We start from the raw sequence: 23,976 nt of genomic DNA, 5'->3' as shown, positions 1-23,976 counted from the left end.
GGAGTGAGCACATAGGCCAGGGGTCTGCAACCTTTTTGACCAAAAGAGCCCTTTTGCTGCTTTTTCCCAAACATTTTTTTGTCTGGAGCCGCAAAACATATTTCATAGCTTGATAGCTAATAAAGTTGTATTTATTGTTATATCAGACAAAAACTACAGTTTTTTTGCATTTATTAGGCTATTTATTACATTATATAAAACGGTTAACCTCTAATAAGAAACAAAGAACTCCTATAATGAGAATTAAAATGAATACAAAATAATTGGTGGGTCCTATGCACATTCGAAGGAAAAAAAAATATTATTAAAATGGGCCCACTTTAAAATAAATAAAACATATAGCTGCACCCTAAAAATAGTTAAAGGTAGGGTAGGTAAGAATGGAGAAACCAGCTCGAGTGCGCTAGAATTTGAAAATACACAACCGGAAAAAATATGCCTCTTCCTTCAGACTTCCTCACAGAGCCCCTCCTCCAACACACACGAACGCACACATGACCAATGAGGGCACGAGATAAATGTGTGCACAGATGGAAGGCTGACAGGCAGGTAGGCCATCCAGTTATTTTAGCCGAGCCGGCTCAGATGATTGGTCGTGCTTTTTAAAGCGCTACGGCTTCCAAAGATTAATTTTTGTATGTATTTATTGTCAAAGCATTTAATATATTCATTGCTATCTGGATGTTAAGAGCATTCCATGGAATATAACAAAAAGTGTTTTCTGAAATAAATGACATACCCCATTGAATTATGACTGAAGATCGTCAGCTGTCTTCCTCTCCGTGTTGTTCCCGTTGTTCCTCGATACGTAAAGGCTGCAGTGCAGCACCTTTGACAACTTCTCTCTACATATCAAACATACCGGTAAACCAGCATCGTTTGCTGTGAAAGCATATAACTCTGTCCACACAGAATTAAATCCTGTGTTCCTCCGGTACAGTTCCTTGATTTATCCATAGTTCGCTCATTGAGCCGGGGGTCAGGTTATTTACCCGCAGGGAAAGGCGCTCGCGCGGGACCGTAGCAGGATGTGACGCATATTTTAGTTGACCTAATTAAAACCGTTTTGTTTATTATTTATGTGTCACAGTATCACCTCAAAATACAAGATACGAAACATTTTCAACCATGCAACAAAATATAAATAGTCCTACAAATACTTTTATTTTATTTCCTTCTTATTTTTGTCTAAACTCAAGGGAGCCAGAGCAGAGGGCTTAAAGGGCCGCATGCGGCCCGTGGGCCGCGGGTTGCCGACCCCTGACATAGGCACATGTGTCTGTTGGATTACAACCTGGTACAAAGCACATAGGCATCTTGTTAAAGTGATCTTATCTTAGCTATCTCTTATATTTAGTGGAGGAAAACAATTATGACATCAGAACATCACTTACGTGACTCTGGGATTTGTAGTCTTTCTAGTTGCGTATTTTTCATAGTCTTATATTTCAACAGTTTTGCGACAAACTGACTTTTTTTACATGGACAATTTTTTTTTAAGATTGACAAACATATGTGTAATTCGTGGCCCAATTCATCCAAGGGAGGGACTTCGCCTCTAGGACAAGCTATGTCAAAATGATGTGAATCACAGGCAGCCCTAGGGTGTAAAGAATGAGTTATTTTTCTGTCATCCTATCATCTCTATGGTTCTATGGTATGGTATCCTGGTTAAAGCATGATTACTTTGTTGACTAGATCTATGTGCATTAAAGTCCACATACCTGTATTGTACTTTTCCCGGGTCGCCGAGGGTGCTGGCGTTGTTTGTTCACCGCTCCTCCGCCCCAAATCTTGTTCTTTAGTCCAGATCAGAACCTCTCCTGTCTGGCTCTCTACTTTTTAAACTTCAGTCATCAGCAAAAATAGCAGCATCTCTATATCGAATCGACACAGACCTTTGTGTTGTCATCTCCTACCTGCTGGCTCTTTCCTGCTCACCGGTCCCTAGCCCGCTAGCTAGCTAGCATTATTGGACCTAGCAGGCTGCTACCTAGATGCTCCTGGGCTCCCTGAAGTCTGCTGAGCTAACATTTCTGTCTCCACCCCAACTCCACCCCAACTCCACCCTAACTCCACCCTAACTCCGCGGCTCGTGTGGGTCTTCCCATCCCGCTGCGATCAGCCGGCTTCCCCGCTGACATCGTCTCTCCCTGCTGCCTACAGCCGGTGGCTATCAAGCTAGCTAACAAGCTAGCTGGTCACCCGGCTCCCACTCTGCACCAGGCTGTCAGCCCCACCTACGGTTCTCCCCCGGAAACCACTGGAATTATTCTCCTGATATGCTGTGGGTTATCCTTCTGATTTTCTCTAGACTCACACCGCTCCTTCTTCCACGGTCATCTGGCTCCTGGTCTCTGCTGCTCGGGTCCCCAGTATTAGCTAGCTCCGTGCTAGCGCCACTTCACCGGATAATGCCGCCGCTCTACTCCCTGTCAGATCTCCACTCCTTTAATAACCGCCTGCCTCCGGACTGCATGGACATCCTCACAGATAACGAAATACTCCGCAAACGCCGTCCTCCACACAGAGGCTCTGGCCGTACCTTTTTATGTCATTCCACGTCTCCACACTCCATCCCGTCCATTTGGTCCTGTCACACGCCCACACTACCCCATCACAGCAAACAACACGTGAATCTCCTTCCACTCCCCCGGTCCACACAACCCCTCCCAATGCAACCTCACCTCAGAGCAGCCCTGCTCAACACACGCTCCATCCACAATAAAAGCCACATTCTGGATGAATTCATTAAAGACAATAACCTGGACTTTCTGTATCTGACGGAAACATGGCAAAAAACCCTGGATTATTTTTCTTTAAATCAAAACACCCCAGCAGGATTCACATACATCGACAAACCTCGCCCACAAAGGCGGGGTGGTGGTATAGCTGCTATTATCAGAAAGGGGAAAAAAGTCTACCATAATCCCCATCCCTGATGTTTCTTAATTTGAACACCTGATCTTCAAACTCTCTGGTCCCACTCCCCTGGTCACAGCCATCATCTACCGTCCCCCGAAGCCAAAACCCCTCCTTTCTCTCCGACCTCTCTGACATTCTCACTCAGCTTTCTGCCATATCCCCATCTGTTCTCCTCTGATTTTAACATTCATGTTGACGACCCGACCTGCAAATATGCCTCTGAATTTGAGGAAGCCCTTCATTGCTGCAACTTCTCTCAACACATCAACTTCCCAACACACAGCTGTGGTCACATCCTGGACTTGGTCTGCTCCACTGGTCTCACCATCCATCATCTGTCCAGCCTCAATCTCCACATCTCTGATCACCTGGCCATCATCATGGACATCAACATCCCCATCCCCACCCAAAAGCAAAAATGCACAATAACCTACAGAAATCTCAAATCCATCTCACCTTCAGCAATCACTGCCTCAATTACCTGCAAGATGTCTGTCTCCCCCCCCTTCAACTTTCTGAAAACCCATCTGAACTTTTGGACTATTATAACAGCACCCTCTCCTTCTGTCTCAATGAACTGGCCCCCACAAAAAGAAAAAATGTCTCTTTCATACACTCCGCCCCCTGGTATACCCCCAAACTCCGCCAAATGAAATCAACAAAACGTCAACTTGAACGCCAACACAAGAAAACCACACTAACAGTCCATCTTCAAATCTACAAAGACAATCTCCAGCAGTACAGTAACGCACTCAAAGCAGCCCGGTCTAATTACTACTCACAACTCATTCAGTGTCAGGGTTTGAGTTTGGTTGTGTCTAGTTGTGGGGTTATTTTGCTGTTCTGTTCTCCCTGACATGTTTTCCTCCTTGTTTCTTGTCTGGTCCTTCCCCCTGTGTTTTGCTCCCTGTCGTTAGTTTCCCTGGTGTGTCTAATTGTCTGATTGTGTTCACTTGTTGCCCTTGTGTTTCTCCTCCCCTGCCCGGCTGTTTCTCGTCTCATGATTACCCCTCCCTGTATTTAGTCTTGTCTCTTCCTGTGTTCGGTTTCGGTTCATTGTTTGTTTTTCCCGTCTCTCTCTATGTCAGTCTTCATCAGCTTTTTTGTATTATATCTTCCTTGTGCTTCCCTTGTGTTTTTGCCATGTTTTTCAATCAGCTTTTAAAATAAAGCTTGCTTTGGTTTTTCTAGACCAACTTACCTTTTTTTGTAGTCTGCTTTTGGACCTTTCCCAAACTGTAACATTCAGTCTGGCTCCAGCAACCCCAAGCGTCTGTTCTCCACCATCAGCAAACTTCTTAAACCCTGTGACAACGGCACCTCATCCTTCACCACCGAACAGTGCAACTCCTTCCTCTCGTTTTTCCAAACCAAAATCAGCAACATTTACAGCAATCTGACACCCTCATCAGCACCACCCACCTCCCCTCCTGGCTCCCCCCGCTTCACCTAACAGCCCCTGTCCCACTTCTCCTCTGTGACCCCCCTTCAACTGTCTGACTTCATGACTGGAATTAACTCCACCTGCACACTTGACCCAATGCCCTCCACCTTTGTTAAAGAGAGCCTCCCTGCCATCTCCCAACTCATCGCCACTATCATTAACTCCTCCCTCAGATCGTGATCAGTTGCCCCCTCTCTCAAACTGGCTGCTGTCACACCCATTCTCAAAAGACCTGGACTCACACCTGACATCATGTCCAACTTCCAGCCCATCTCAAATCTCCCCTTTCTGTCAAAAATAATTGAACGTGTCTTTGACTCACAACTTAAATCCCACCTCAGCTCCAATGACCTCTTTGAGCCATTTCAATCCGGTTTCCGATCAAAACACAGCACAGAAACAGCTCTTCTGAAAATCACAAACGACCTCCTCCTCTCCTCTGACTCCGGCAACCTGAACATCCTCCTCCTCCTCGACCTCACCGCAGCATTCAACACCATCAACCACGCCATCCTGCTGTCCCTCCTCGAATCATCACTCAACATCACCGACACTGCACTCTCCTGGCTGAAATCCTACCTCACCGACAGACATCAGTTTATCAACATCAACAACTGCACCTCCTCCACTGCTCCTCTGTCCCAAGGCATCCCCCAGGGTTCAGTGCTTGGCCCCCTCCTCTTCATCCTCTACATGCTCCGCCTTGGCAAAATAATTTGTCGCCACAACCTTCAATTTCACTGCTACGCCGATGACATCCAACTTTATATCTGAACAAAAACCATCACCCCCACAACACACTCCACTCTCACCAACTGTCTCGCAGAAATAAAAGCATGGATGCAAACACACTATCTCCAACTGAACAGTGCCAAATCAGACATCATCATCCTTGGCCCCCCATCCCGTACCAAAGCCATCCAGAATTTCAACTTCACCATTGACAGCCACACTCTATCTCCACCCTCACATCCGCAACCTTGGAGTCATCTTCGACAGTCAGCTCAAATTCAACCACCACATCAATCACATCACCAGGACCGCCTTTTTCCACCTCAAAACATTGCCCGTCTCTGCCCATCACTCTCCTCTGCTGCTGAAACCCTGATTCATACATTCATCACATCACGACTCAACTACTGCAATATAATCTTCTACGGTGTAATGGAAACTTCTGCAGCAATGGAGAGTCAGGACTCAGAGAGAGACGAGGAGAGTTGGAGCTTTGATGTCAAACAATTATGTTTATTACAAGTCAACGGCCGGATAATTCATATCACAAGTCACAGCAGCAAAAGGTTCTGACTGCACGGGTGGTTTGTCATGTCAATTCCCCCCAGCCTATCTCTCGATAGACCTTTTAACTAATTTACAGAGGGTCAAATCCACATATTGGGGATGGGCATAAACATCTGCAGACACAGGAGATGTCTCTCACATCTGTGGAGCTTAGAAAGCCAGCGTTCTCACAGTCGTAAAACCCCCCCTGTGCCCATCAGGTCAGGCCATAAAACCTAGTATCAACATACGACTGCATTAACACATTCCTTACGGGAGATTAGAAGCAGGGATGGTCGTAAATGTCAACACACGGAATAAGATTAAATATCTTAGGAGTAAGGAAGAATTATTATTTGACACTTAGGAGTAAGACATAAATATTCCCTTACATACGGCATACCATCCAACCTCCTCAATAAACTCCAACATATCCAGAACTCTGCTGCCCGCATCCTCACCCACACCCGCTCCCGAGACCACATCGCTCCCGTCCTCTAGAACCTCCACTGGCTCCCCGTCCGTCAAAGAATCAACTTCAAAGTCCTCCTCATAACTCACAAAGCCCTCAACAATCAGGCCTCCCCCTACCTCACAGACCTGCTGCACCACCACACCCCTTCCCGCTGCCTCCGCTCTTCAGAAGCCAACCTCCTATCCATCCCCACCCACATCAATCACCGGACCTGGGGGGACAGAGCCTTCTCCATCGCTGCCCCCTCCCTCTGGAACTCACTCCCACAACCCATCAGAGACTGCACTGACCTCACCACCTTCAAAAAACTCACAAAAACTCACCTCTTCAATCTGGCTTTTAATGTGTGATTGTTTTTGTATTATTCGACTTTAACTTTAACTATATATGTATTTGTTTTTCCTTTCTTTTCACTATATCTGTAAAGCGTCTTTGAGCACCTGTAAAAGCACTAACAAAATAAATATATTATTATTATTATTATTATTATTGTACACTAGATGGTGGCATCAACCTTCCTTCATTACTCTGTGCTCCACTTTACAAAATGGTAAACTCATAGGTTGCAAAAACACGCCGAAGTTAAACTGACTAACAACCAACGTTAAGGCTGTGTTCAGATCTAAAATGTTAAGTAGCAATATTAAGTTGAAATCAGCAGGAAGTCCGAAATGTAAGTCTGATGGATATTTCCAGACAGTGTGAGCTGTGTGGCGGAGCAGTGCTACGGTGAGGTGGATGTGGGGTGGGGTGGGGGGTGGCAGCCTGCCTGTCCCTGTTGTTGCGGGGTGGGAGTTTCCAGCTATACAGCTGAAGGGAAGCACAACAGGATGTCCTTTTCCTCATTCCTCAATGATAGATGACATACTCTGGGTATGTGTGTGTTGCTTTGTTTCTCATGTGTAGGTTTGTATTAAATAACAATGTTTCAAATATTCTTTGATTTCCTTCACTTTAATATAGTTACTGTTCAATTTATTAATATTGCACTAGTTGTCAAAAGGACACCCTTAAACTGATTCTTGTAATACGACTTTTTGATGATATTTCATACAAAGGGGCATGATTCACGACTATGACTGACGACATCATATTATTAGTTTATTCTTTATTTTATTATATGGCAATTATTACATGGTTTAAATGCTGTCTGGAAATATGTCAGGGGAAATATCCGTTGAATATTATTGTGCACAAGAATTACATATTTATTTGGGCTAAAAAAAACGAAACAATATTTTAAAGTATATTTCCAGATTTGTCATAACTTGTTGTAAATTCCTTGCAAATCTGCACACGTTTACAGATACAAATGGTATAATTATTTGTCTAGAGCAATGATTGAACAGTAATGTTTTTCATTCAATAATGTTTGAACATGTTATGTGTTTCATTGTGTGGAAGAAGTATCTTTCCTGTTCTTGTCATTCAATTATTTGTGACAATGTATGTTACCTCATCTTGTAAGTGATAACATATAAGTCATCTCTCAACAATTTGAAAAAAACCCACATTTGAGTATAGGTCATAGGAACTCAAGGATTTAACGACAGGCTGTTTTGTGTAATTATCGGACAGAAAAATGTAGAAGTTGGAAAATACTTATTTCTGTAATGTTTGACATTATTGTTTTTGTTAATAACTCCAAAGAAATAGTTGAATTGGAAAATAGCTCAACGTTAGGAGACTTTACTCACAGCATAGAAAACAAACAGTAGTAAATAAACCCAGATTAGACAGATTTATTTGTTAAAGCAAAGTAATCTGAATTGAAAAGTTATAGCAGTTCAATATAAACATACATTTATTTTAGACATAAAGTGGTTTGGATAATCTGGATAAACTATGGTTTTGTTTCTAGCCTTTGTGATGGTCTGATTATTGTTGTAGTGGTGTTGCCATGTTTCCAAATAATTTGTTGGGTACACTGATAAAACATGTAGAGATGGCATCAAAAAACTGCAAAACAAGACTTAATTTGCAACGTGTCATTGTGGGTTCTTACCCTGTAAACCAGGTTGATGTCAGCAGTAAGAGTAAACCAAAACAAAGCAGAGGCTAAAAACCAAAACACTGAGCTGAAAGACACTGAAGCTGAGATTATACATTCTGCATCTGTGCATTTTTGAGTCCATGGTATGTGTGACATTAATTAAAGGGATATATTCACAAGTTTTTTAAATACATTTACAAATACAAACATGAGACATAATGGAGACTTGTGAAATGGGACACCCAAATAAACTATAGGAAGCTTGAGAATAGGCGCCCAGACAATAAAACATACAATATTTACATATATCATTAATAAATATAGAATTGAGAGAGCTCATGTATTGTTCCATTAAAACCCCCAAAATACCACACACTGCATTTCAGAGGAAAGTCAACTTGTGTCCATGCGAACATCTAAGTAAGATCGGGAGTTTAACCAAGATTTCTGCACAGCAAATGAAAACAGAATTAGGGGATCCTTCTTTGGGATTTTGTCACTATGAGCATTTGATCCGAAAATGGATTAGTGCAGCTTAAGATCTGTGTCTGTTGTTGTCCATATATTCTTTGGACAACAAAGTCTTTCCTCAAATGTAAATCATCATGGTGGGTAAATGTGAAAAGCCTTCAGAGCGTCTTACTGTTAAACCTTCAGAGGGTCCTGATCCACTGACACTTCTCTAGCACGGGTCATCAGAGGAGGTGCATGCAGCTCTTAGTGCAGCTCTATGAAGGAATGAGTGTGACAGCTGCTGGGGGAATCCTACTACACTATCAGGTCACATGGTACACACAGACACACACACTCTATCCCTCTGATCCCTCCACCCCTCCCCTCTGTCTCTCACTAATGCTGTGTACAGTGAGGGAGGGGAAAAGCAGGAAGGAGGAGGAGGGGGAGCAGCTGAGAGAGAGAGAGAGAGAACCAGAGGAGGGAGGAAAAGGAGAGGCAATGTGTGAGCCCAGATTACAACCCAACACTGGAATGGGGAGGACCGGAGCGTGAAGGACAGAAATAAAAGGATGTAACCTGCCCTGACTCTGCTTCTGTGTCAGGAGGAAAACAAGGGAGTTCATCCAGTTTGGCAGAGGGCGGAAGAGTGAGAAGAAGGGGGAGAAAAAGGAGTATTTCCAAGAGCGCTTCAGAGGACGGTGCTGTCACAGGAGAGGAGGAAGAGGAGGAGGAGGAGGAGGAGGAGGAGGTGATGTGAGCGCTCGTGGGGGTTTGCAACGCACCAGAGACACGAGTGGTTCAATCCTAAAGTGTGTGTGTAAAGGGAACTCCCCCCACACCCCCCTCATCATCAAACAGCATCCACCCACAACCAACCTGAGGTTTCACAAGCCATGCTGAGGACCAGGAGCAAATCCTGCTGAACACCATGGCCCAGGTGAGGACACACACACACACACACACACACACACACACACACACACACACCCCCACACACACACACACACACACACACACACACACACACACACACACACACACACACACACACACACACACACACACACACACACACACACACACACACACACAAACACACTCTCTAATTCTCTTTTAGGCATGTCTGCAGGTCTTAAGAGAAACTACTGAATGTGAATTGTTATTGTTGTGTCAAAACATTAAAAACGTGAGTTCAGTTTTGTGTTTTGGCTTAACGTCTGTGAAACCATGCCACAATCATGAAACAATGAATCATGTTTCTATGCTTGATTATTGCGATTAAGCACTCTTTCAATCCATGATGAGAGAGCCCTAAAGTTGTTCTGAAATTTGAATTCTCCAACCTTTTCCGTTGTCTAAAGGGATATTACATTTTTTGAACATTTTATGACGTCAGCTGAGAGCCGAAGTTGCTGTCAACTTCTGTGGTACGGAGAAAGTCAAACTGTACAGACAACATTGATATATAGGTGCCATTTTCTATTTAGCAGTAATTATTAACCATTAGCTCCTCTACACCATGCATCATACAGGAGATTCAGATTGTGTTCCACCTGAAAGACCTTCAGTTCCCTCAGATGAATTCCTGGCTGAAGCAAGTTTAATTCAGCCAGCAATAACTCCAGCACCAGGATTCTGAACGTCATACAGGTCAGAACCATCAGCCTGCAGTCATGAGTGACTGACAGGTGCTCTGAGGTCACTTCCTCCTTTTCCATTTTCTGCAGGTGGCAGCCAGCGTTAAAGTGCATCGTCAATAAACTGAGATCTCCGATCTGCTAGGGAGCTTTGAAGGAAACCCACTGACAGAGAAGAAGGAATTTCGATAAAAAAAAGTTGATGGTTGTCCATACGGAATGAATTTGAAATCAAGGCCTGTCTTTAATATATACCTGCTTAAACAAAGGCCTGTAACCCTTTTGCAGTTGAGGTCATTTGTGAATTTAAAATAGTCCGATTTCGGATGTGAAAGTGAGTCATAGCATGCGAAGATGTTAGCAACGCTAGAGTCTACACATCATAAGTTCAAACACTGCCATGGAAATGTTACGGTCTCAATAAAGTCAAATCCACATTAAATCATTAAATGTGTCGGCCCGAGATTTGATGGGTGCTTATACATACAGTAGTTGTAGAATTACAGACTTACTAACAGACACTTTTTTATTCCGAGTGGGCTTGCTTTTCTCTTTGAAAGTCATCACATAACAGCATTGTAATACACGGTTCAGCTGCATTAAATATTACATATCTGCCGTAGTTCTCTATTTATAGAGCCCTGCTGAGAAGACTTCTAGACAAGCAGGAAGAACTGCGGCCAAAACTGAAAACGTGACGTGGATCATAAATATATAAGCAATCAAACAACATCTTACATTTCTTTTCGCACAAAACGTCTCCTTGCAGTATCAACACTAATTCGGCTGACTTTTATATTTGATCCAATTGATAGATAGGCTGTATTTACACCATAACGGTGCAGAGCTGATAGAAAGCGACACCTGGTCGTTAAAGCACGTTATTGAATTTTATTATTTTATTATTAGATATTAATAGATATCAATCCTGCAGCCGAACCGTGTATTACAATGCCGTTATGTGATGACTTTCAAAGAGAAAAGCAAGCACACTCGGAATAAAGTATTATTATTTTTTTTTTAAATGTTTTCGGATTTCACATCGCATAAAAACCAAATCCCAGCGTGCATTGCGGCTAAACCATCCAATCATCGAGCTGAGGATCTTGCCTATGTCTGTTTCCGGTTTAGTTTATGACGGATGTATTTTGATGTAAATTATGTATTTAAGTCAATGGAGAGGGAAAACTTATCTTTCGATCCCATTTTAATTGTGCCATGAATTACACATATGATGTTTGTCAATCTTAAAAAATCATTCCAATGTCAAAGAAGTCACAGTTTGTCTTAAAACTGTTGAAATATAAGACTATGAAAAATATGCAACTAGAAAGAATACAAATCCCAGAATCCCGATCCCGCATGCTGGCTCTTACGGAACCGACTAACTCCCCTTGTGTGTATGTACAGCTCTCAACATGCCCAGACTTGGAGTGATTTTCATCTCTTTTAATACTTTTCATCTCATTCTGAAAGAAAAAAGTTAAATGTGCCAACGTGACGGCCGTCTTGGTGTGTGGTGCGAGACGGGAGATGTAGTTCATTGAGCGGTTTCACACAAAAAAAGTGTTACTTCACAGTTTTACGACACATTTTTATTTTTTTGACTTGCAAAATTATCTTTTAAATTGACGAACATCATATGTGTAATTCGTGGCATAATTCATAATTCTCTCTCCATTGACTTCAATACATACTTTTTCCAAAATAAGGTCCTATGGAGCTCCCCCGGAAAGGGAGGGACTTCGCCTGTCTATACACACATTCCTTAACATTTACATTTTAATTTACATTAAAGTATTTTGTGGGGCCTTCTAACATGTTTTTAAATATAACTACGGTTGTAGTTGAAGAGTTTGTAAATTAACATGAACCGAATCTGTTTCCTGGCAACGCAATCGCACAACGTCACGTCCGTTAATTCCACTTCCACACGCATGGATTAACATAGATTTAATACATTAATGTAGCCTTTGTTTCTGCTAAAAGAGGTGTCGACCAGCTGGGGCAACAAGAAAATCGGCGTATTCGAGTGTGACTATTAAAAAATAAATCATTATTATATTAATATTGACAATAACAACCGACCGTCTGGGTAGCATTTGCTTGGCATTTCCGGGTATTTCTCCACTGGCTAACATGGGTTAACAATACCGTGTAACTGTCACGTTTGAAGGGACGAAATCGTGACATCTTCACGTCTACCAGCATGGTAAATCGTCACATGTTCACGTCTTGCCATGATACCGGGTTGCCTTACTGCCTCCTATTGGACTGTAGTGTGGAACTTTTGCTGAAAATATAAAAAGTTCAAGTTAATAACAATAAATAAATACAATTAAAAAAAAATAGGCCAAAAATACACAAGCTATGAGCTCAATTATTCAGGTCTCTGTGAAGAAATTGATTAAAATATTTTTGCATCTGTCTTTCCTAGAAAATTCCTTCATGTATCACTGCGTTCTTCATCACTTACTCTGACAGAACTGTCCTTCTTTCTTCATTATACCTCCTGCAGTCTGTTGTGTTTGACAGTGTCTGATTTGTGTATAATCCAGTTCGGTACTTGTCTGTTTTATGGAGTGTTTGGCTTTTTTCCTGCACCTAGTTTATGCCCCTGGGCCCCCTGCTGTGACTAAAAGTCTGTCTTCAGAAACTGAAAGATGTTACTCATTGCATTTTCAAACTGTGTTGTTGAGTTCAGCTATGTTTGGGTTTGTTATATCTATTATTGAGAGGATCTCTGTTCAGTTGCTGAGGACAGAAACACTTTTACTCTTTGTGTATCCTTTTTTTGTGTAATTTTGGGGCTTTCAGTGGACGACTGCTGTGAACAACACCGAGAAATGAAGACAGGAGTATTTCGGGCTTGTCTCCATGAGGGAGAAGGCATCACTGAGAGAAAAGAAGGTTGTGTATTTTTAGCCGATCGGCTCAAGTGATGAAGTTTATTCTGTGTGTGTTTCGATGTGTATACTGTGAGACTGTGTGTGGTCTTTTCATAGCTGCTGACAGAGACGGACAGTAAGGGAAATAAAGCAGTGAGGTCTTTATGGAGAGTGGATATAGAGGATAGTGTATCCTCTCAGATTGAGCAGGCATTGAGTGTAAGGGTGGAACATGTCATTCTGCCCGGCAGGATAATGGAGAAACTATGTGGTGTGAAATGTGCATTGTGTTTTGGAGGTTGTGTATTTGTGTGTGGAAAGGTCAGGATATCCTGCTCTTGCTTGTGTGGACGGAAAACACATTTAGAGGAACACATAAGGGTTCAAACTGAGGAACTTTCCAACAATATGTCAACCCTAAACTGATCATCAGACTATATAAAATATACTGTAGCACCATGATATCATACTTTTATATAAGTTAGCTCATGTAATGCACATTAAATATGTATCGCTGGTTAACTATGGGGAGACTTTAGACCTCAACATAATGACATATCAATCTGATTTCATCTATACACAAGACAAAAGTGATAGAAAATTCATATATATAGAATAAACATTTAGGAAGTGTCTTTTTTTCATGTGAGAGGAGAAAATATAGTTTCTCTATCTTAAAGGGGTGCTCCACATTTAAAGATGTATAGGGTTTGTGAAACACTGCTATATTTCAATCATGACACAAGAAAACAACAATGTAAGGCTGTTCTCATAAATAAGATACATTTAAAGTAGGGCTCTCAAGTTAACGCGTTAATAACCCAAAAAGAAATTAACGCCACTAATTATTTTAACGCGATTAACGCATCTGTATTTTTTGTCCTCGGCCACCCCGTAGTTTCAGAGCGCTTCGAGTTTAAAATACCATCTACAAGCTGATGCTGACAGCCCCGCTCCTGCCGTCCGCTTGCGGCAGACCACACTTCCACGCTCACTGGCAGGCACCGACTGGCCATCAGGAGGACCGGGAGGGTGTGTGTATGTGTGACGCGAGCGAGCGAGAGAGAGAGAAACCTTACGTGTATTGTTGTTGTTAGCATCTGGTGCTAGCTAGCTGCGCTAACGGATATAAGGAGCTTTTTCAATGAAAACAGAGGAGCGACATTTCGCTGACAACTGCGCCGAGTACTTGACTTTATGCAGGTAGCCAGACAGTGGGACATTGTACGAAAAGTCAGCACACTCAGCACGGATAGTGCGCGCAACATGATTGCAGCGTCCATTCAGCTCCCGTTCGAGCATATGGCTTGAGTTGCAGATAGCTCCAACGATCCATCACAGACACAAACACACACACACACACACACACACACACACACACACACACACACACACACACACACACACACACACACACACACACACACACACACACACACACACACACACACACACACACACACACACACACACTTTGTATTGTAGAGATGTAGTACTGAATTTCGGACTCCAGTTTACAGCTTCCTGCCTACGACCTGCCAAAGACCAGTATAGAGGAATGTTAAGCCCTTCCACTATTTTTCAAGAGGGCGTTGCCAGATTTTCAATTTCAGGTTTTAACCAGGAGATGGCGCTTCATTCACAAATACAGAAAGACAAGTTTCATGGACTTTCAGTTGTGTTTTGAAGAGCATTTGAACACATCAATATTTTAGATCAACTAAAGTATATCTAATCTTGTAATTCAATAATATATAGTCTTTATATATTAAATAATCATAATTATAATGTAAATGTTTACATTACACTTCTTTATTTGTTATGCTCATACTTTAACCTTTACAATCGTTTGCTTTAATATGCAGTATATTTTTTGTGTTTGCTTCCTCCTGCTCCCTTTCGGACACATACTGTATGATTTATTATTATTATTAAAATGAAGATATTATTTAGATAAGATAAGATGTTACTTTATTGATTGAACATTTTAGTTTAGAATGTGCTGTCCCACGGTAATTCAGAAGGCTCACAGGTCACATTCCGACCATTATTTAAAACAATAGGTGCTTTCACACCGTCTACAGTTTGATTTGTATAGAGGGAGCTCTGTCAGTTTTCGAATTACCCATTTGCTTTCGGGGAGCCCTATTTTTCAGAGCACATCCTGCTACTAAATATGTCACACGCACGCTCTGTTGACTGGAGCAGCAGCGCGGATGCGATCAATTGCTATAAAAACACTCTTCTACTAATACAGACGGTGTCACTATGCCGGCGGATGTGGCCGTTGTTGAAGCCTCTTCAGGCTCCGCATCGGCAGGCCTCTCCCTCGGTGTGGAGCTGTCAAACTCGACCCTAACGCCGCTTACAGCCGACCAACTAAAAGTTGTTTTCCGTTCACGTTGTCATTTTTAGACTCCTTCGCTTCTTTGCTTGTGAATCCAAAAGCTGTGACGCCTGGCTGTTTTCGTTTTGCCATATTTTTTTATTACACAGCCAGAGTTAAAAAAATATCAATATGAACATTTCAAATACCGCGCCGGCATCACCGCCATAACCATAGCAACGTAAGAATGCAGCGCCGCCACATACAGATGGCAACACCCAGACATATTCACAAATATAAAACAAATATTCAGAAACTGTAATGAACAATAACTATTATTTATTTCAAGAACTGTTATTTACAGAAACTCAACATTTCTAATCTGTGTGACACAAATATGCACGATTGTTTTGGGCTCCCCCTATTTATCTCAAAGTCAGCCTGGAGGGGAGCTCCCTCCCTCTTCGGGGGAGCCAAGCTCCCCCTAGCTCCCCCCCATTTCCAACAGTGTCTGTGGCTGAATGGCCAGCGATTAGGTGCGGCGCATTTATCATAGGTGATCAGAGCTAACTACCTGCCGTCAGATTTCATTTAAAAAACAGATCTGATTTTAAGACTATTTCTGCGCTCATAAAGAATGATAAGAATAAGAATAATGCGTATTGAACTGGTTTCATTCATTATTGAGTTTATTTAACACTAGAACCGCCAATCGGGTCAATTTGTGTGATGTGTGTTGTGTGTGTGCAATGTAACTTTGTTTCAATAAAATATTAAAGTCTCCCAGTCCGTGACTTTTCCTGAAAGTGTGTTATGTAGCACCCAATGTTGTTAAAAATTGCATTCTAATAGCGGGATTTGACGGGTTTAGGTAGGCCTATACAAAAACCTCTGGCGGTTCTAGTGTTAAGGTAATTAGGTACAGTAGAAGCCCTTTTTTATCAGTAACGAATTTAGCAGTTGAACATAAAAGTCAACTAACTGAGGGTCACTTGCAATGACAGTGTTGTGTCTAACTGTAAGCTTGTCACTCAGAGTAACCTACCGTTAATTTAGCTGCTGGAGAAGTAAGATCAAGGGGGGAGGGGGGGAGAGAGCTGTGGTTGATGGGCCATTAGTTGTGTAAATACACAGCTGAGAGCTGCCGTTTCATTCAGACTGTTTAAAAAACTGTAACAACGGACTATTTTTCTTAGCGGATGCATGTCAATTTAAATCAATACATACAACTGTTTTTTAAATCAATAAAAACATTTTCTAAATCCATAAAAGCATTTAAATTAATATTGGGAGTCATGTCGTTACTTTGTTGAGAATGTGGCCATGTAATAAGCGGGATAATTTGCAGCGACTTGTTCCTTATGGGGAAAATAACACCCGTCATGTGTGTGTAGAGGTGTGTGTGGTTAAAATACTTTCATGAAGTGAAGGAATGTCCTTCTATAAAACAGCTGTGGGCAGCAGTGAGTGTCACGGACATGAATTCATAGATCAAGGCAGACTGGTGCATACACTCTCCTGTCCTGCCAGGCGACACGCCCGTTCTAAGCCGTGTCCCTCACTCCTCACATCCCAAGCATCCCCACAAGTGTATTATGTTGTTACATCGTTTCAGATGTTATGTTTCAGTTGTGCTCTGTTTATGTTCAGTGATGCAAACTTGTGACATTTCGGCGAAATTCGCCGTTTTGAATCCAAAATAAGTCGTTTGTGTGATTCATGTAGATCTGCAATACAAATATTTTTGGGGTATGGGGGGGGCTGGGACCCGGAGTAATCTGCGGCCGTGAGCTGTTATGTGCCATCATGACACGCATGGTGTTCTTTTTTTATATATTATAATGAAGTACGAGCTGTGTGCTCGAGTCTTCCTGCCTGTCGGCTCTGCTCATGGATGTATAATAAGGCTCTGCTGCTCCGAGATGATGGTCTAGCTTCAGCAGCTACATTACCTACGGGTGCGTTCGTTAATATTAACTGTGCGTCCGGAGTCACTGTGGCACAGACTGGACCGCTGGTGAACAGCTGGTGAACAGCTGTTAGAACGGGCTGTTCAGGTGTTCAGAGCAGAGCTCCCTGTCGGAGCGGCAGAGCGTGATGTGAACTGAAAGGTTTTTCTGTGGCAATATTATTTAAGGAATCGTTGAGCTAGCTAGCTAGCATACATTGTCACTATCTGCTAACCTTAGCTTTAGCCTTCTATTTCTAATAGTTTTTTTCATAGGCTATAAATAGAGGTGGTATAAGTATATATATATTGTACTTGAGTAAAAGTAGAAGTACTCAGATCTTGTACTTGAGTAAAAGTAGAAGTACTCAGGTCTTGTACTTGAGTAAAAGTAGAAGTACTCAGATCTTGTACTTGAGTAAAAGTAGAAGCACACAGATCTTGTACTAGAGTAAAAGTAGAAGTACTCAAATCTTGTACTTGAGTAAAAGTAGAAGCACACAGATCTTGTACTAGAGTCAAAGTAGAAGTACTCAAATCTTGTACTTGAGTAAAAGTAGAAGCACTCAGGTCTTGTACTTGAGTAAAAGTAGAAGCACCACTGGCGGCACATATCAAACCCGGGCCGGGGGGCGGGGCCACATGACCGGGCCCTTTAAACCCAATAAAGCTCGACAAAAATATCGGGAGTCCGGGGTATGGTAATCTGACGCTCGTGCGTTAGAAGTCGCTCAGTCAGTAAGATTACAATTTAAAACAATGTTTGAAAGAAAAGTAACTAAAGAAAAGGTGTAATATTTAAGATTTCGTTTCTGCAAAGGGTATAGAAACGAAATATATATCAGAGATAATAATGATATAACATGACATAAAGTCCAACAAACCACAAGGACAACGAAAACATAGCCTAATAAAATGACTACATTTCTGACACACCATTCACCATGGACAGCCAGCCGCCACCATGAGAGCACAGCAGTGTAAAATTGGCATGGCGGCCCATACATTCACGTACAAGTAGGCTACTGTACAAATTAAATTTGAAGTGTACTCCCCACTACTTGAAGGGCACTCGGCGAGCCTTGCGCTCCGCGAACTCGTCCACAATCCGCTGTATGTCCAATTTCTTGGGTCGGTCACTTTCGATGGACAGCAAGGCCAGTCCACTCAGTCTCTCCTGTCCCATCGTGCTCCTCAAATAGTTTTTTGATGAGTTTTAATTTTGAGAAAGAGCGCTCGGCGGTTGCCACGGTGACAGGAAGAGTCAGAAATAAGATGAAGGCTGTGCAAACCTCACTGAATGTAGATGTTACTGCTGGGTTGTAAACAATGAGCATTTTTACCAGATCCGCGACAGATTTTAGTTTTTGTATTTTGTCCCTGAAACAGGTTCTGAAAGAAAGCAGTTGGCCAGGGAAGCTGACGGCGATGTCCCGACTGTAGTGCTCTCTAAGCCGCTGGGCAGCTTGGTGTAAATCCTCATCCTTTGCTTGTAGTAGTGTGTTGGGGTGAATTGCCTCAAACCTGTTCACAGTTGCATTTAAGATGGTGAATCTTTGGGACAGTTGCTGGATGATTATATCGATACATGCATTGAAAACGGTCACCCGAAAGTTGCTCTCTGCGTCAGTGAGGCGGCTGTCTTCAGAAAGTTCATCAAAGTGTCTCTTAACTTTCCTGGCCCTGGTTGTTTCAAACTGTGTTTGACTTCCCCATTTAGTAGCCAGGGCAAGAGTGGCGGACTTCGCCTCATCAAATTGTCCCCTATACTCCACCAAAACACTGATGGCATTTTGCAGTAGAGTAGATGCTTTGAGAATATCCGCGTCTTTTGCTTGCATTAACTGTGAAGCACAATTTATGCTTTCCAAAATCTTGGTCTGCATGTTGACCAAAAATAGAAAGCTACATTTGCTTATGGCATTCTTGAGTACACTTGCTTCATTGCGCTCATCCTTTTTGTCACTGGTAAGGGATATTTTGACGAGGGCTTTTATAATGTCTCCATATCTGTGCCTTAACGCAACAAGCGCATCATGGCGAGATGACCAGCGAGTGGGACATAAGCGTTTTAATGTGATAGTTCTGCTCTCTGGCGTGATTAACTCACTGAGCAATGCCCATCGTTTGATACTGTGACCAAAAAAGTTGTAGAGCGTCTCTACAGTGTCATAGAACTGCTTCACTCCAGGGACATTTTTAACAGAGTCGTTGAGTGCTAGGTTGAGATTATGAGCAGCGCAATGAACATAGTGGGCAAGGAGCTCCTTCTCGGCTATTCTTGCTTGCACGCCTGAATACACACCACTCATATTAGCCGCCCCTTCATAGCCCTGTCCGCGACATTTAGACAGATCTAATCCGTTTTTCTCTATAGAACCAAGGATTTTGTTTTCAAGCTCTGAAGCTGATGAACCTTTAGTCACTTAAAAACCCAAAAAGACTTCATTGATCTGTATATCTGTTGTTATATCCATGTCGTTCTTAACAACAGTTATGTAGCGGTAAACCTGACTCAACTGGTCTATCTTTGACACATCTTGCGTTGTGTCCATGATGACGGAATAAAATGGGGCTTCGTTTATTTCATCAATGATGTCAGCTTTCACACGTTGAGATAATATGTAAATAATCTCATCTTGAATCTGGTGACTGAGGTATTTCACTGACCCTTCTGTTCGGTTGATTAGCTCTTTCAAAACAGGGTCGTAGCGAGCCAATAATTCTATTCTTGAAAAAAAGTTGCCAGCTTTTCCCTGACCTAGAACCTCTCGATGGCCCCTGAATGCCAAGTTGCTTGAAGCTAGAGTGAGAGTTACATTAACAATGCGCTCCACGACCTGTCTCCAAAATTGGGCGGCATTACGCACATTCCTCTCCATGTCAGCGTCTATTGTGCCGTTGGTTTTCCACTGCTCATATACTACGCATGCACCAAGGTGTATTTGAGTGGATTCATGCCTCTCAATTTTAGTAGAAAGATGTTTCCAGTCTTTTATTCCGTTTACCCATGCATTGTTGTAGAACGGTGCCTTTCGGTTGGCAAAAAGCCAGCAAGGCTCACAGTAGCAGCAGTCCAATTTTGGGGAATAGCACATCCAGCTACGTGGAAATTTCATCCCAACTTTAGTGGTGGAGGTGTAATAGCTTTCTGAAAAGCAACGGTTATCCTTGTCTTTGGGAAATGGACCTTCGGGTTTGCATGGGCCCATTTTAAGGATATATCTTTTGATATTGGCGTCCTCAATGTTTTCAAAAATAGTTTGCCCGATCAGTCGGAAAACGCTCCAGAGGATAATTGCAGGACACATCATGATCCGTGGTCTGAGTTTCACCCGTAGGAGTAGCGTGAGGAGGAGACCTGTTGCTGCTTTCATTCCCAGTGTCCGGTACTTCTTCACCTTGCGGCGCAGCAGGTAAGGAGCCGGAGGGGGAGGGGTGCGGCTGGTCAAGCGTCAGGCCTGGCTCTCCTCTAGACGAGCAGCTAGCAGCTGCTGAGTCGTCCCTATTATTATTATTATTATTATTATTATTATTATTATTATCATCATCATCACTACAGCCGAGAGACAGAAAAGGAAATAAGCTAGGCGGCCGAGCTACACGAAGTAACAACAACCATGATATCAACATTTACCACAAACTCACATTTTCTTGTTGACAGTGTGTGTCCGTGATTGTAGCCTACCTGTAAATCTGGCTAACCCCCACTAACGTTGTTGGCGGGCTGGGGCTCGGGGATGAAACACGGCTGGCAGTGGCAACAACTTCAGGTTCATCTCCCGCAGGAGGAGGAGTAGGGCGAAAAAAATATCCATCTAGCTTGGACAATTTGGCTTTTCCTTGGTCCTTTTTATCTTTTTCTTTGCGTTTTGTAGCTCCACTTTTGTGTTTATAAGTGCTCATGCTTAGACAGTGCTCTGTTGAATGACAAGTGATTGATGATGACGTTGACGTTCATTTACGTATGATGTTGATGGACGGCTGTTGATGACGATTTTACCCAAAATACATTTGGAGACAATAGAAGGGATTCACTTGCAATGTTAAATGTGAGTGTGAAAATAGCAGCACAAGTTCAACTCATATTATAGGCTACAATGCTTTATACCTAATATGACCAGGAACGTCAGTGCACTCAGTGGCGCGAGGCAGCAGGGCCCGCCGGCCAATATCTCGGGGGCGGAGCCTGCTGCCTCGGCGACGGGCCCCCATTGGGTCCCGACCGTCCCGGGCCCGGGGAGCCCTGCCCCTACAGCCCCCCCTGAAGCTCTGCCCCTGAGAAGCACACAGATCTTGTACTAGAGTAAAAGTAGAAGTACTCAGGTCTTGTACTTGAGTAAAAGTAGAAGTACTCAGATCTTGTACTTGACTAAAAGTAATAGTCCCAGAGTGTAGGAATACTCTGTTACAGTAAAAGTCCTGCATTCAAAATGTTCCTCAAGTAAAAGTAGAAAAGTATTATCATCAAAATATAGTGAAAGTAGCGACAGTAAAAGTAGTCATTGTGCAGATTGGTCCATTTCAGAATAATAGATATGATATGTTTTATAATGATTGATCATGAAAGTGTTCTCAAAGCTGGTAAAGGTGCAGCTAGTTTGAATGACTTTGTATACTGCAGGGTAGCTTGTGGATTTACTCCAGGTGGAACTAAAGTCTGATTTAACACTTGATTATATTTCACTTAATTAATCCAGATCTGTGAAGTAACTAAAGGTATTAAATACATGTAGTGGAGTCAAAGTACACCATGTACCTCTGAACTGTAGTGGAGTAGAAGAACAAAGTAGCAAAACATTGAAATACTTAAATAAAGTACAAGTATCTCAAAATTGTGCCCAAGTATAGTACTTGTTGAGTTTATGAACTTAGTTACTTTACACCATGTGGCTATAAAGATAGACTTAAGCCTTGCAAAGAGGCATGAAAATACATTTTCAAAATGCTCAATAGTGCTGCCAAAATTATAAATTGACTGCTCCACAATTTAAAATAAATGCTTTTATATATTTCTATTAGATGTGACTCTTTGGCGTTTCTGTTATTATTAACACTGCTGCTTTAGTTGTTCTGACTGCTAAAATGCTCTGTCATTCTGTGGGGTGGGGGAGCCGGGGGCTCGGATCCTTGTCACCTTTTTCATACCTGATGAGTTTGCATCCCTGTATGTTAAAAAGCCTCAGTCACCTTAATTCATCTAATAAAAACATCTCAGGTCAGTAACACTCAAAGCTAAATGTGCAATACCATGTTCAGCTCTGTTACTATTTATAATGTTATTGTTGTTACATCAGAAGATGTACCTACATATTGGAATGATTTCTTAACTTACAGTAGGCTATTTTTTACAATGTGTGTTGGAAGGATTTATTAAATGACTATGAATATTGTCATTGTTGAAGGCTTTTATTGAAGGGTGAACTATAAGCCTGAATTACATAACATTTTATACCTAAAAACATAAAAGCCACAATAAATAAATCACAATTATTGTAGTTATTTTTACCTCCCGTATTGCTTTCAACCCACCAGCTTTTATGGTGTTGTTACGTCACTAACTGTAAACTTGTTACACACAGTCTATGGTCACTCAGAGTAACCTACTGTTAATTTAGCTGCTGGAGAAGAAAGATCAGGGGGGGAGGGGGGGAGAGAGCTGTGGTTGATGGGCCATTAGTTGTGTAAATACACAGCTGAGAGCTGCCGTTTCATTCAGACTGTTTAAAAAACTGTAACAACGGACTATTTTTCTTAGCGGATGCATGTCAATTTAAATCAATACATACAACTATTTTTTAAATCAATAAAAACATTTTCTAAATCCATAAAAGCATTTCAATTAATATTGGGAGTCATGTCGTTACTTTGTTGAGAATGTGGCCATGTAATAAGCGGGATAATTTGCAGCGACTTGTTCTTTATGGGGAAAATAACACCCTTCATCCAGATGAGGATCCCTCCGCTACACTTTGGGATCCTGATCGACCGACGAAGCTCCATTAAAATATACATATTTTTGGTGAATTACTGAGTTTAGGCACATTAATAACGTTTTAATGAAGTTGAATACAGTATATTCATATGTGTCAGTGATTTCATGTCAATTCGGCGAACATAAACATAAATGATCGTGGTGAAGATGATGATTAAATTAGGATTAAAAATCGAGAGCCGGGCTGCATTTCCTCCCGTTCGTTTTTTTCGAATAACAAAATTATTTTGTTAAATAACAACATGGTGATGTTTTGTAAATGATTACATGTCTCTTATTTAGCACAGTAGTATGATATCCGTGACATATGGATCTTAACAAAGTTCCGCTGTACATCCAGCATGCTGTATCTCACTTTATTTCACATGAGCTCCAGTGTGGAACCCCACTGCACCCCCTGGTGGATCAATGATCCATTGCAGCTGGCTTCATTATAATTACATTTATCTATCACGGGGGCGGTCTCAAGTCAAGCTGGAGGTTTTCTCTTGAGCGAGGGCAGATCACGTACCAATCACGGCCCTCGCGTTTCAAACTGTCTGAAATGAATCGCTACATCTGTATTATTGTATGAGAGAGGTTCCAGGTTGAATTGAGGCGAATATTTGTAA

The 23,976-nt window shown here is 42.1% G+C and overlaps 1 protein-coding gene and 1 long non-coding RNA gene across 2 annotated transcripts in view; both read left to right on the top strand.

Annotated features, from left to right (window-relative positions):
- The first annotated feature begins 9,049 nt into the window (after nucleotides 1-9,049).
- LOC307023593 (rho GTPase-activating protein 21-B-like) overlaps nucleotides 9,050-23,976 on the top strand; it is a 234,573-nt gene continuing 219,646 nt past the window's right edge. The window contains exon 1 of the mRNA XM_079656932.1: nucleotides 9,050-9,508. Within this exon, the coding sequence (XP_079513058.1) occupies nucleotides 9,500-9,508 (9 nt within the window). The 5' untranslated portion in view covers nucleotides 9,050-9,499. The remainder of the gene's footprint in view (nucleotides 9,509-23,976) is intronic.
- LOC307023594 overlaps nucleotides 10,101-23,976 on the top strand; it is a 67,971-nt gene continuing 54,095 nt past the window's right edge. Inside the window, exon 1 of the long non-coding RNA XR_013803744.1 lies at nucleotides 10,101-10,221. This is a non-coding gene — a long non-coding RNA (uncharacterized lncRNA). The remainder of the gene's footprint in view (nucleotides 10,222-23,976) is intronic.

Source organism: Notothenia rossii, assembly GCF_949606895.1.
Source record: "Notothenia rossii genome assembly, chromosome: 11".
In the NCBI taxonomy this organism is placed as follows: Eukaryota; Metazoa; Chordata; class Actinopteri; order Perciformes; family Nototheniidae; genus Notothenia; species Notothenia rossii.
This window is presented reverse-complemented; position numbering and strand designations above follow the sequence as displayed.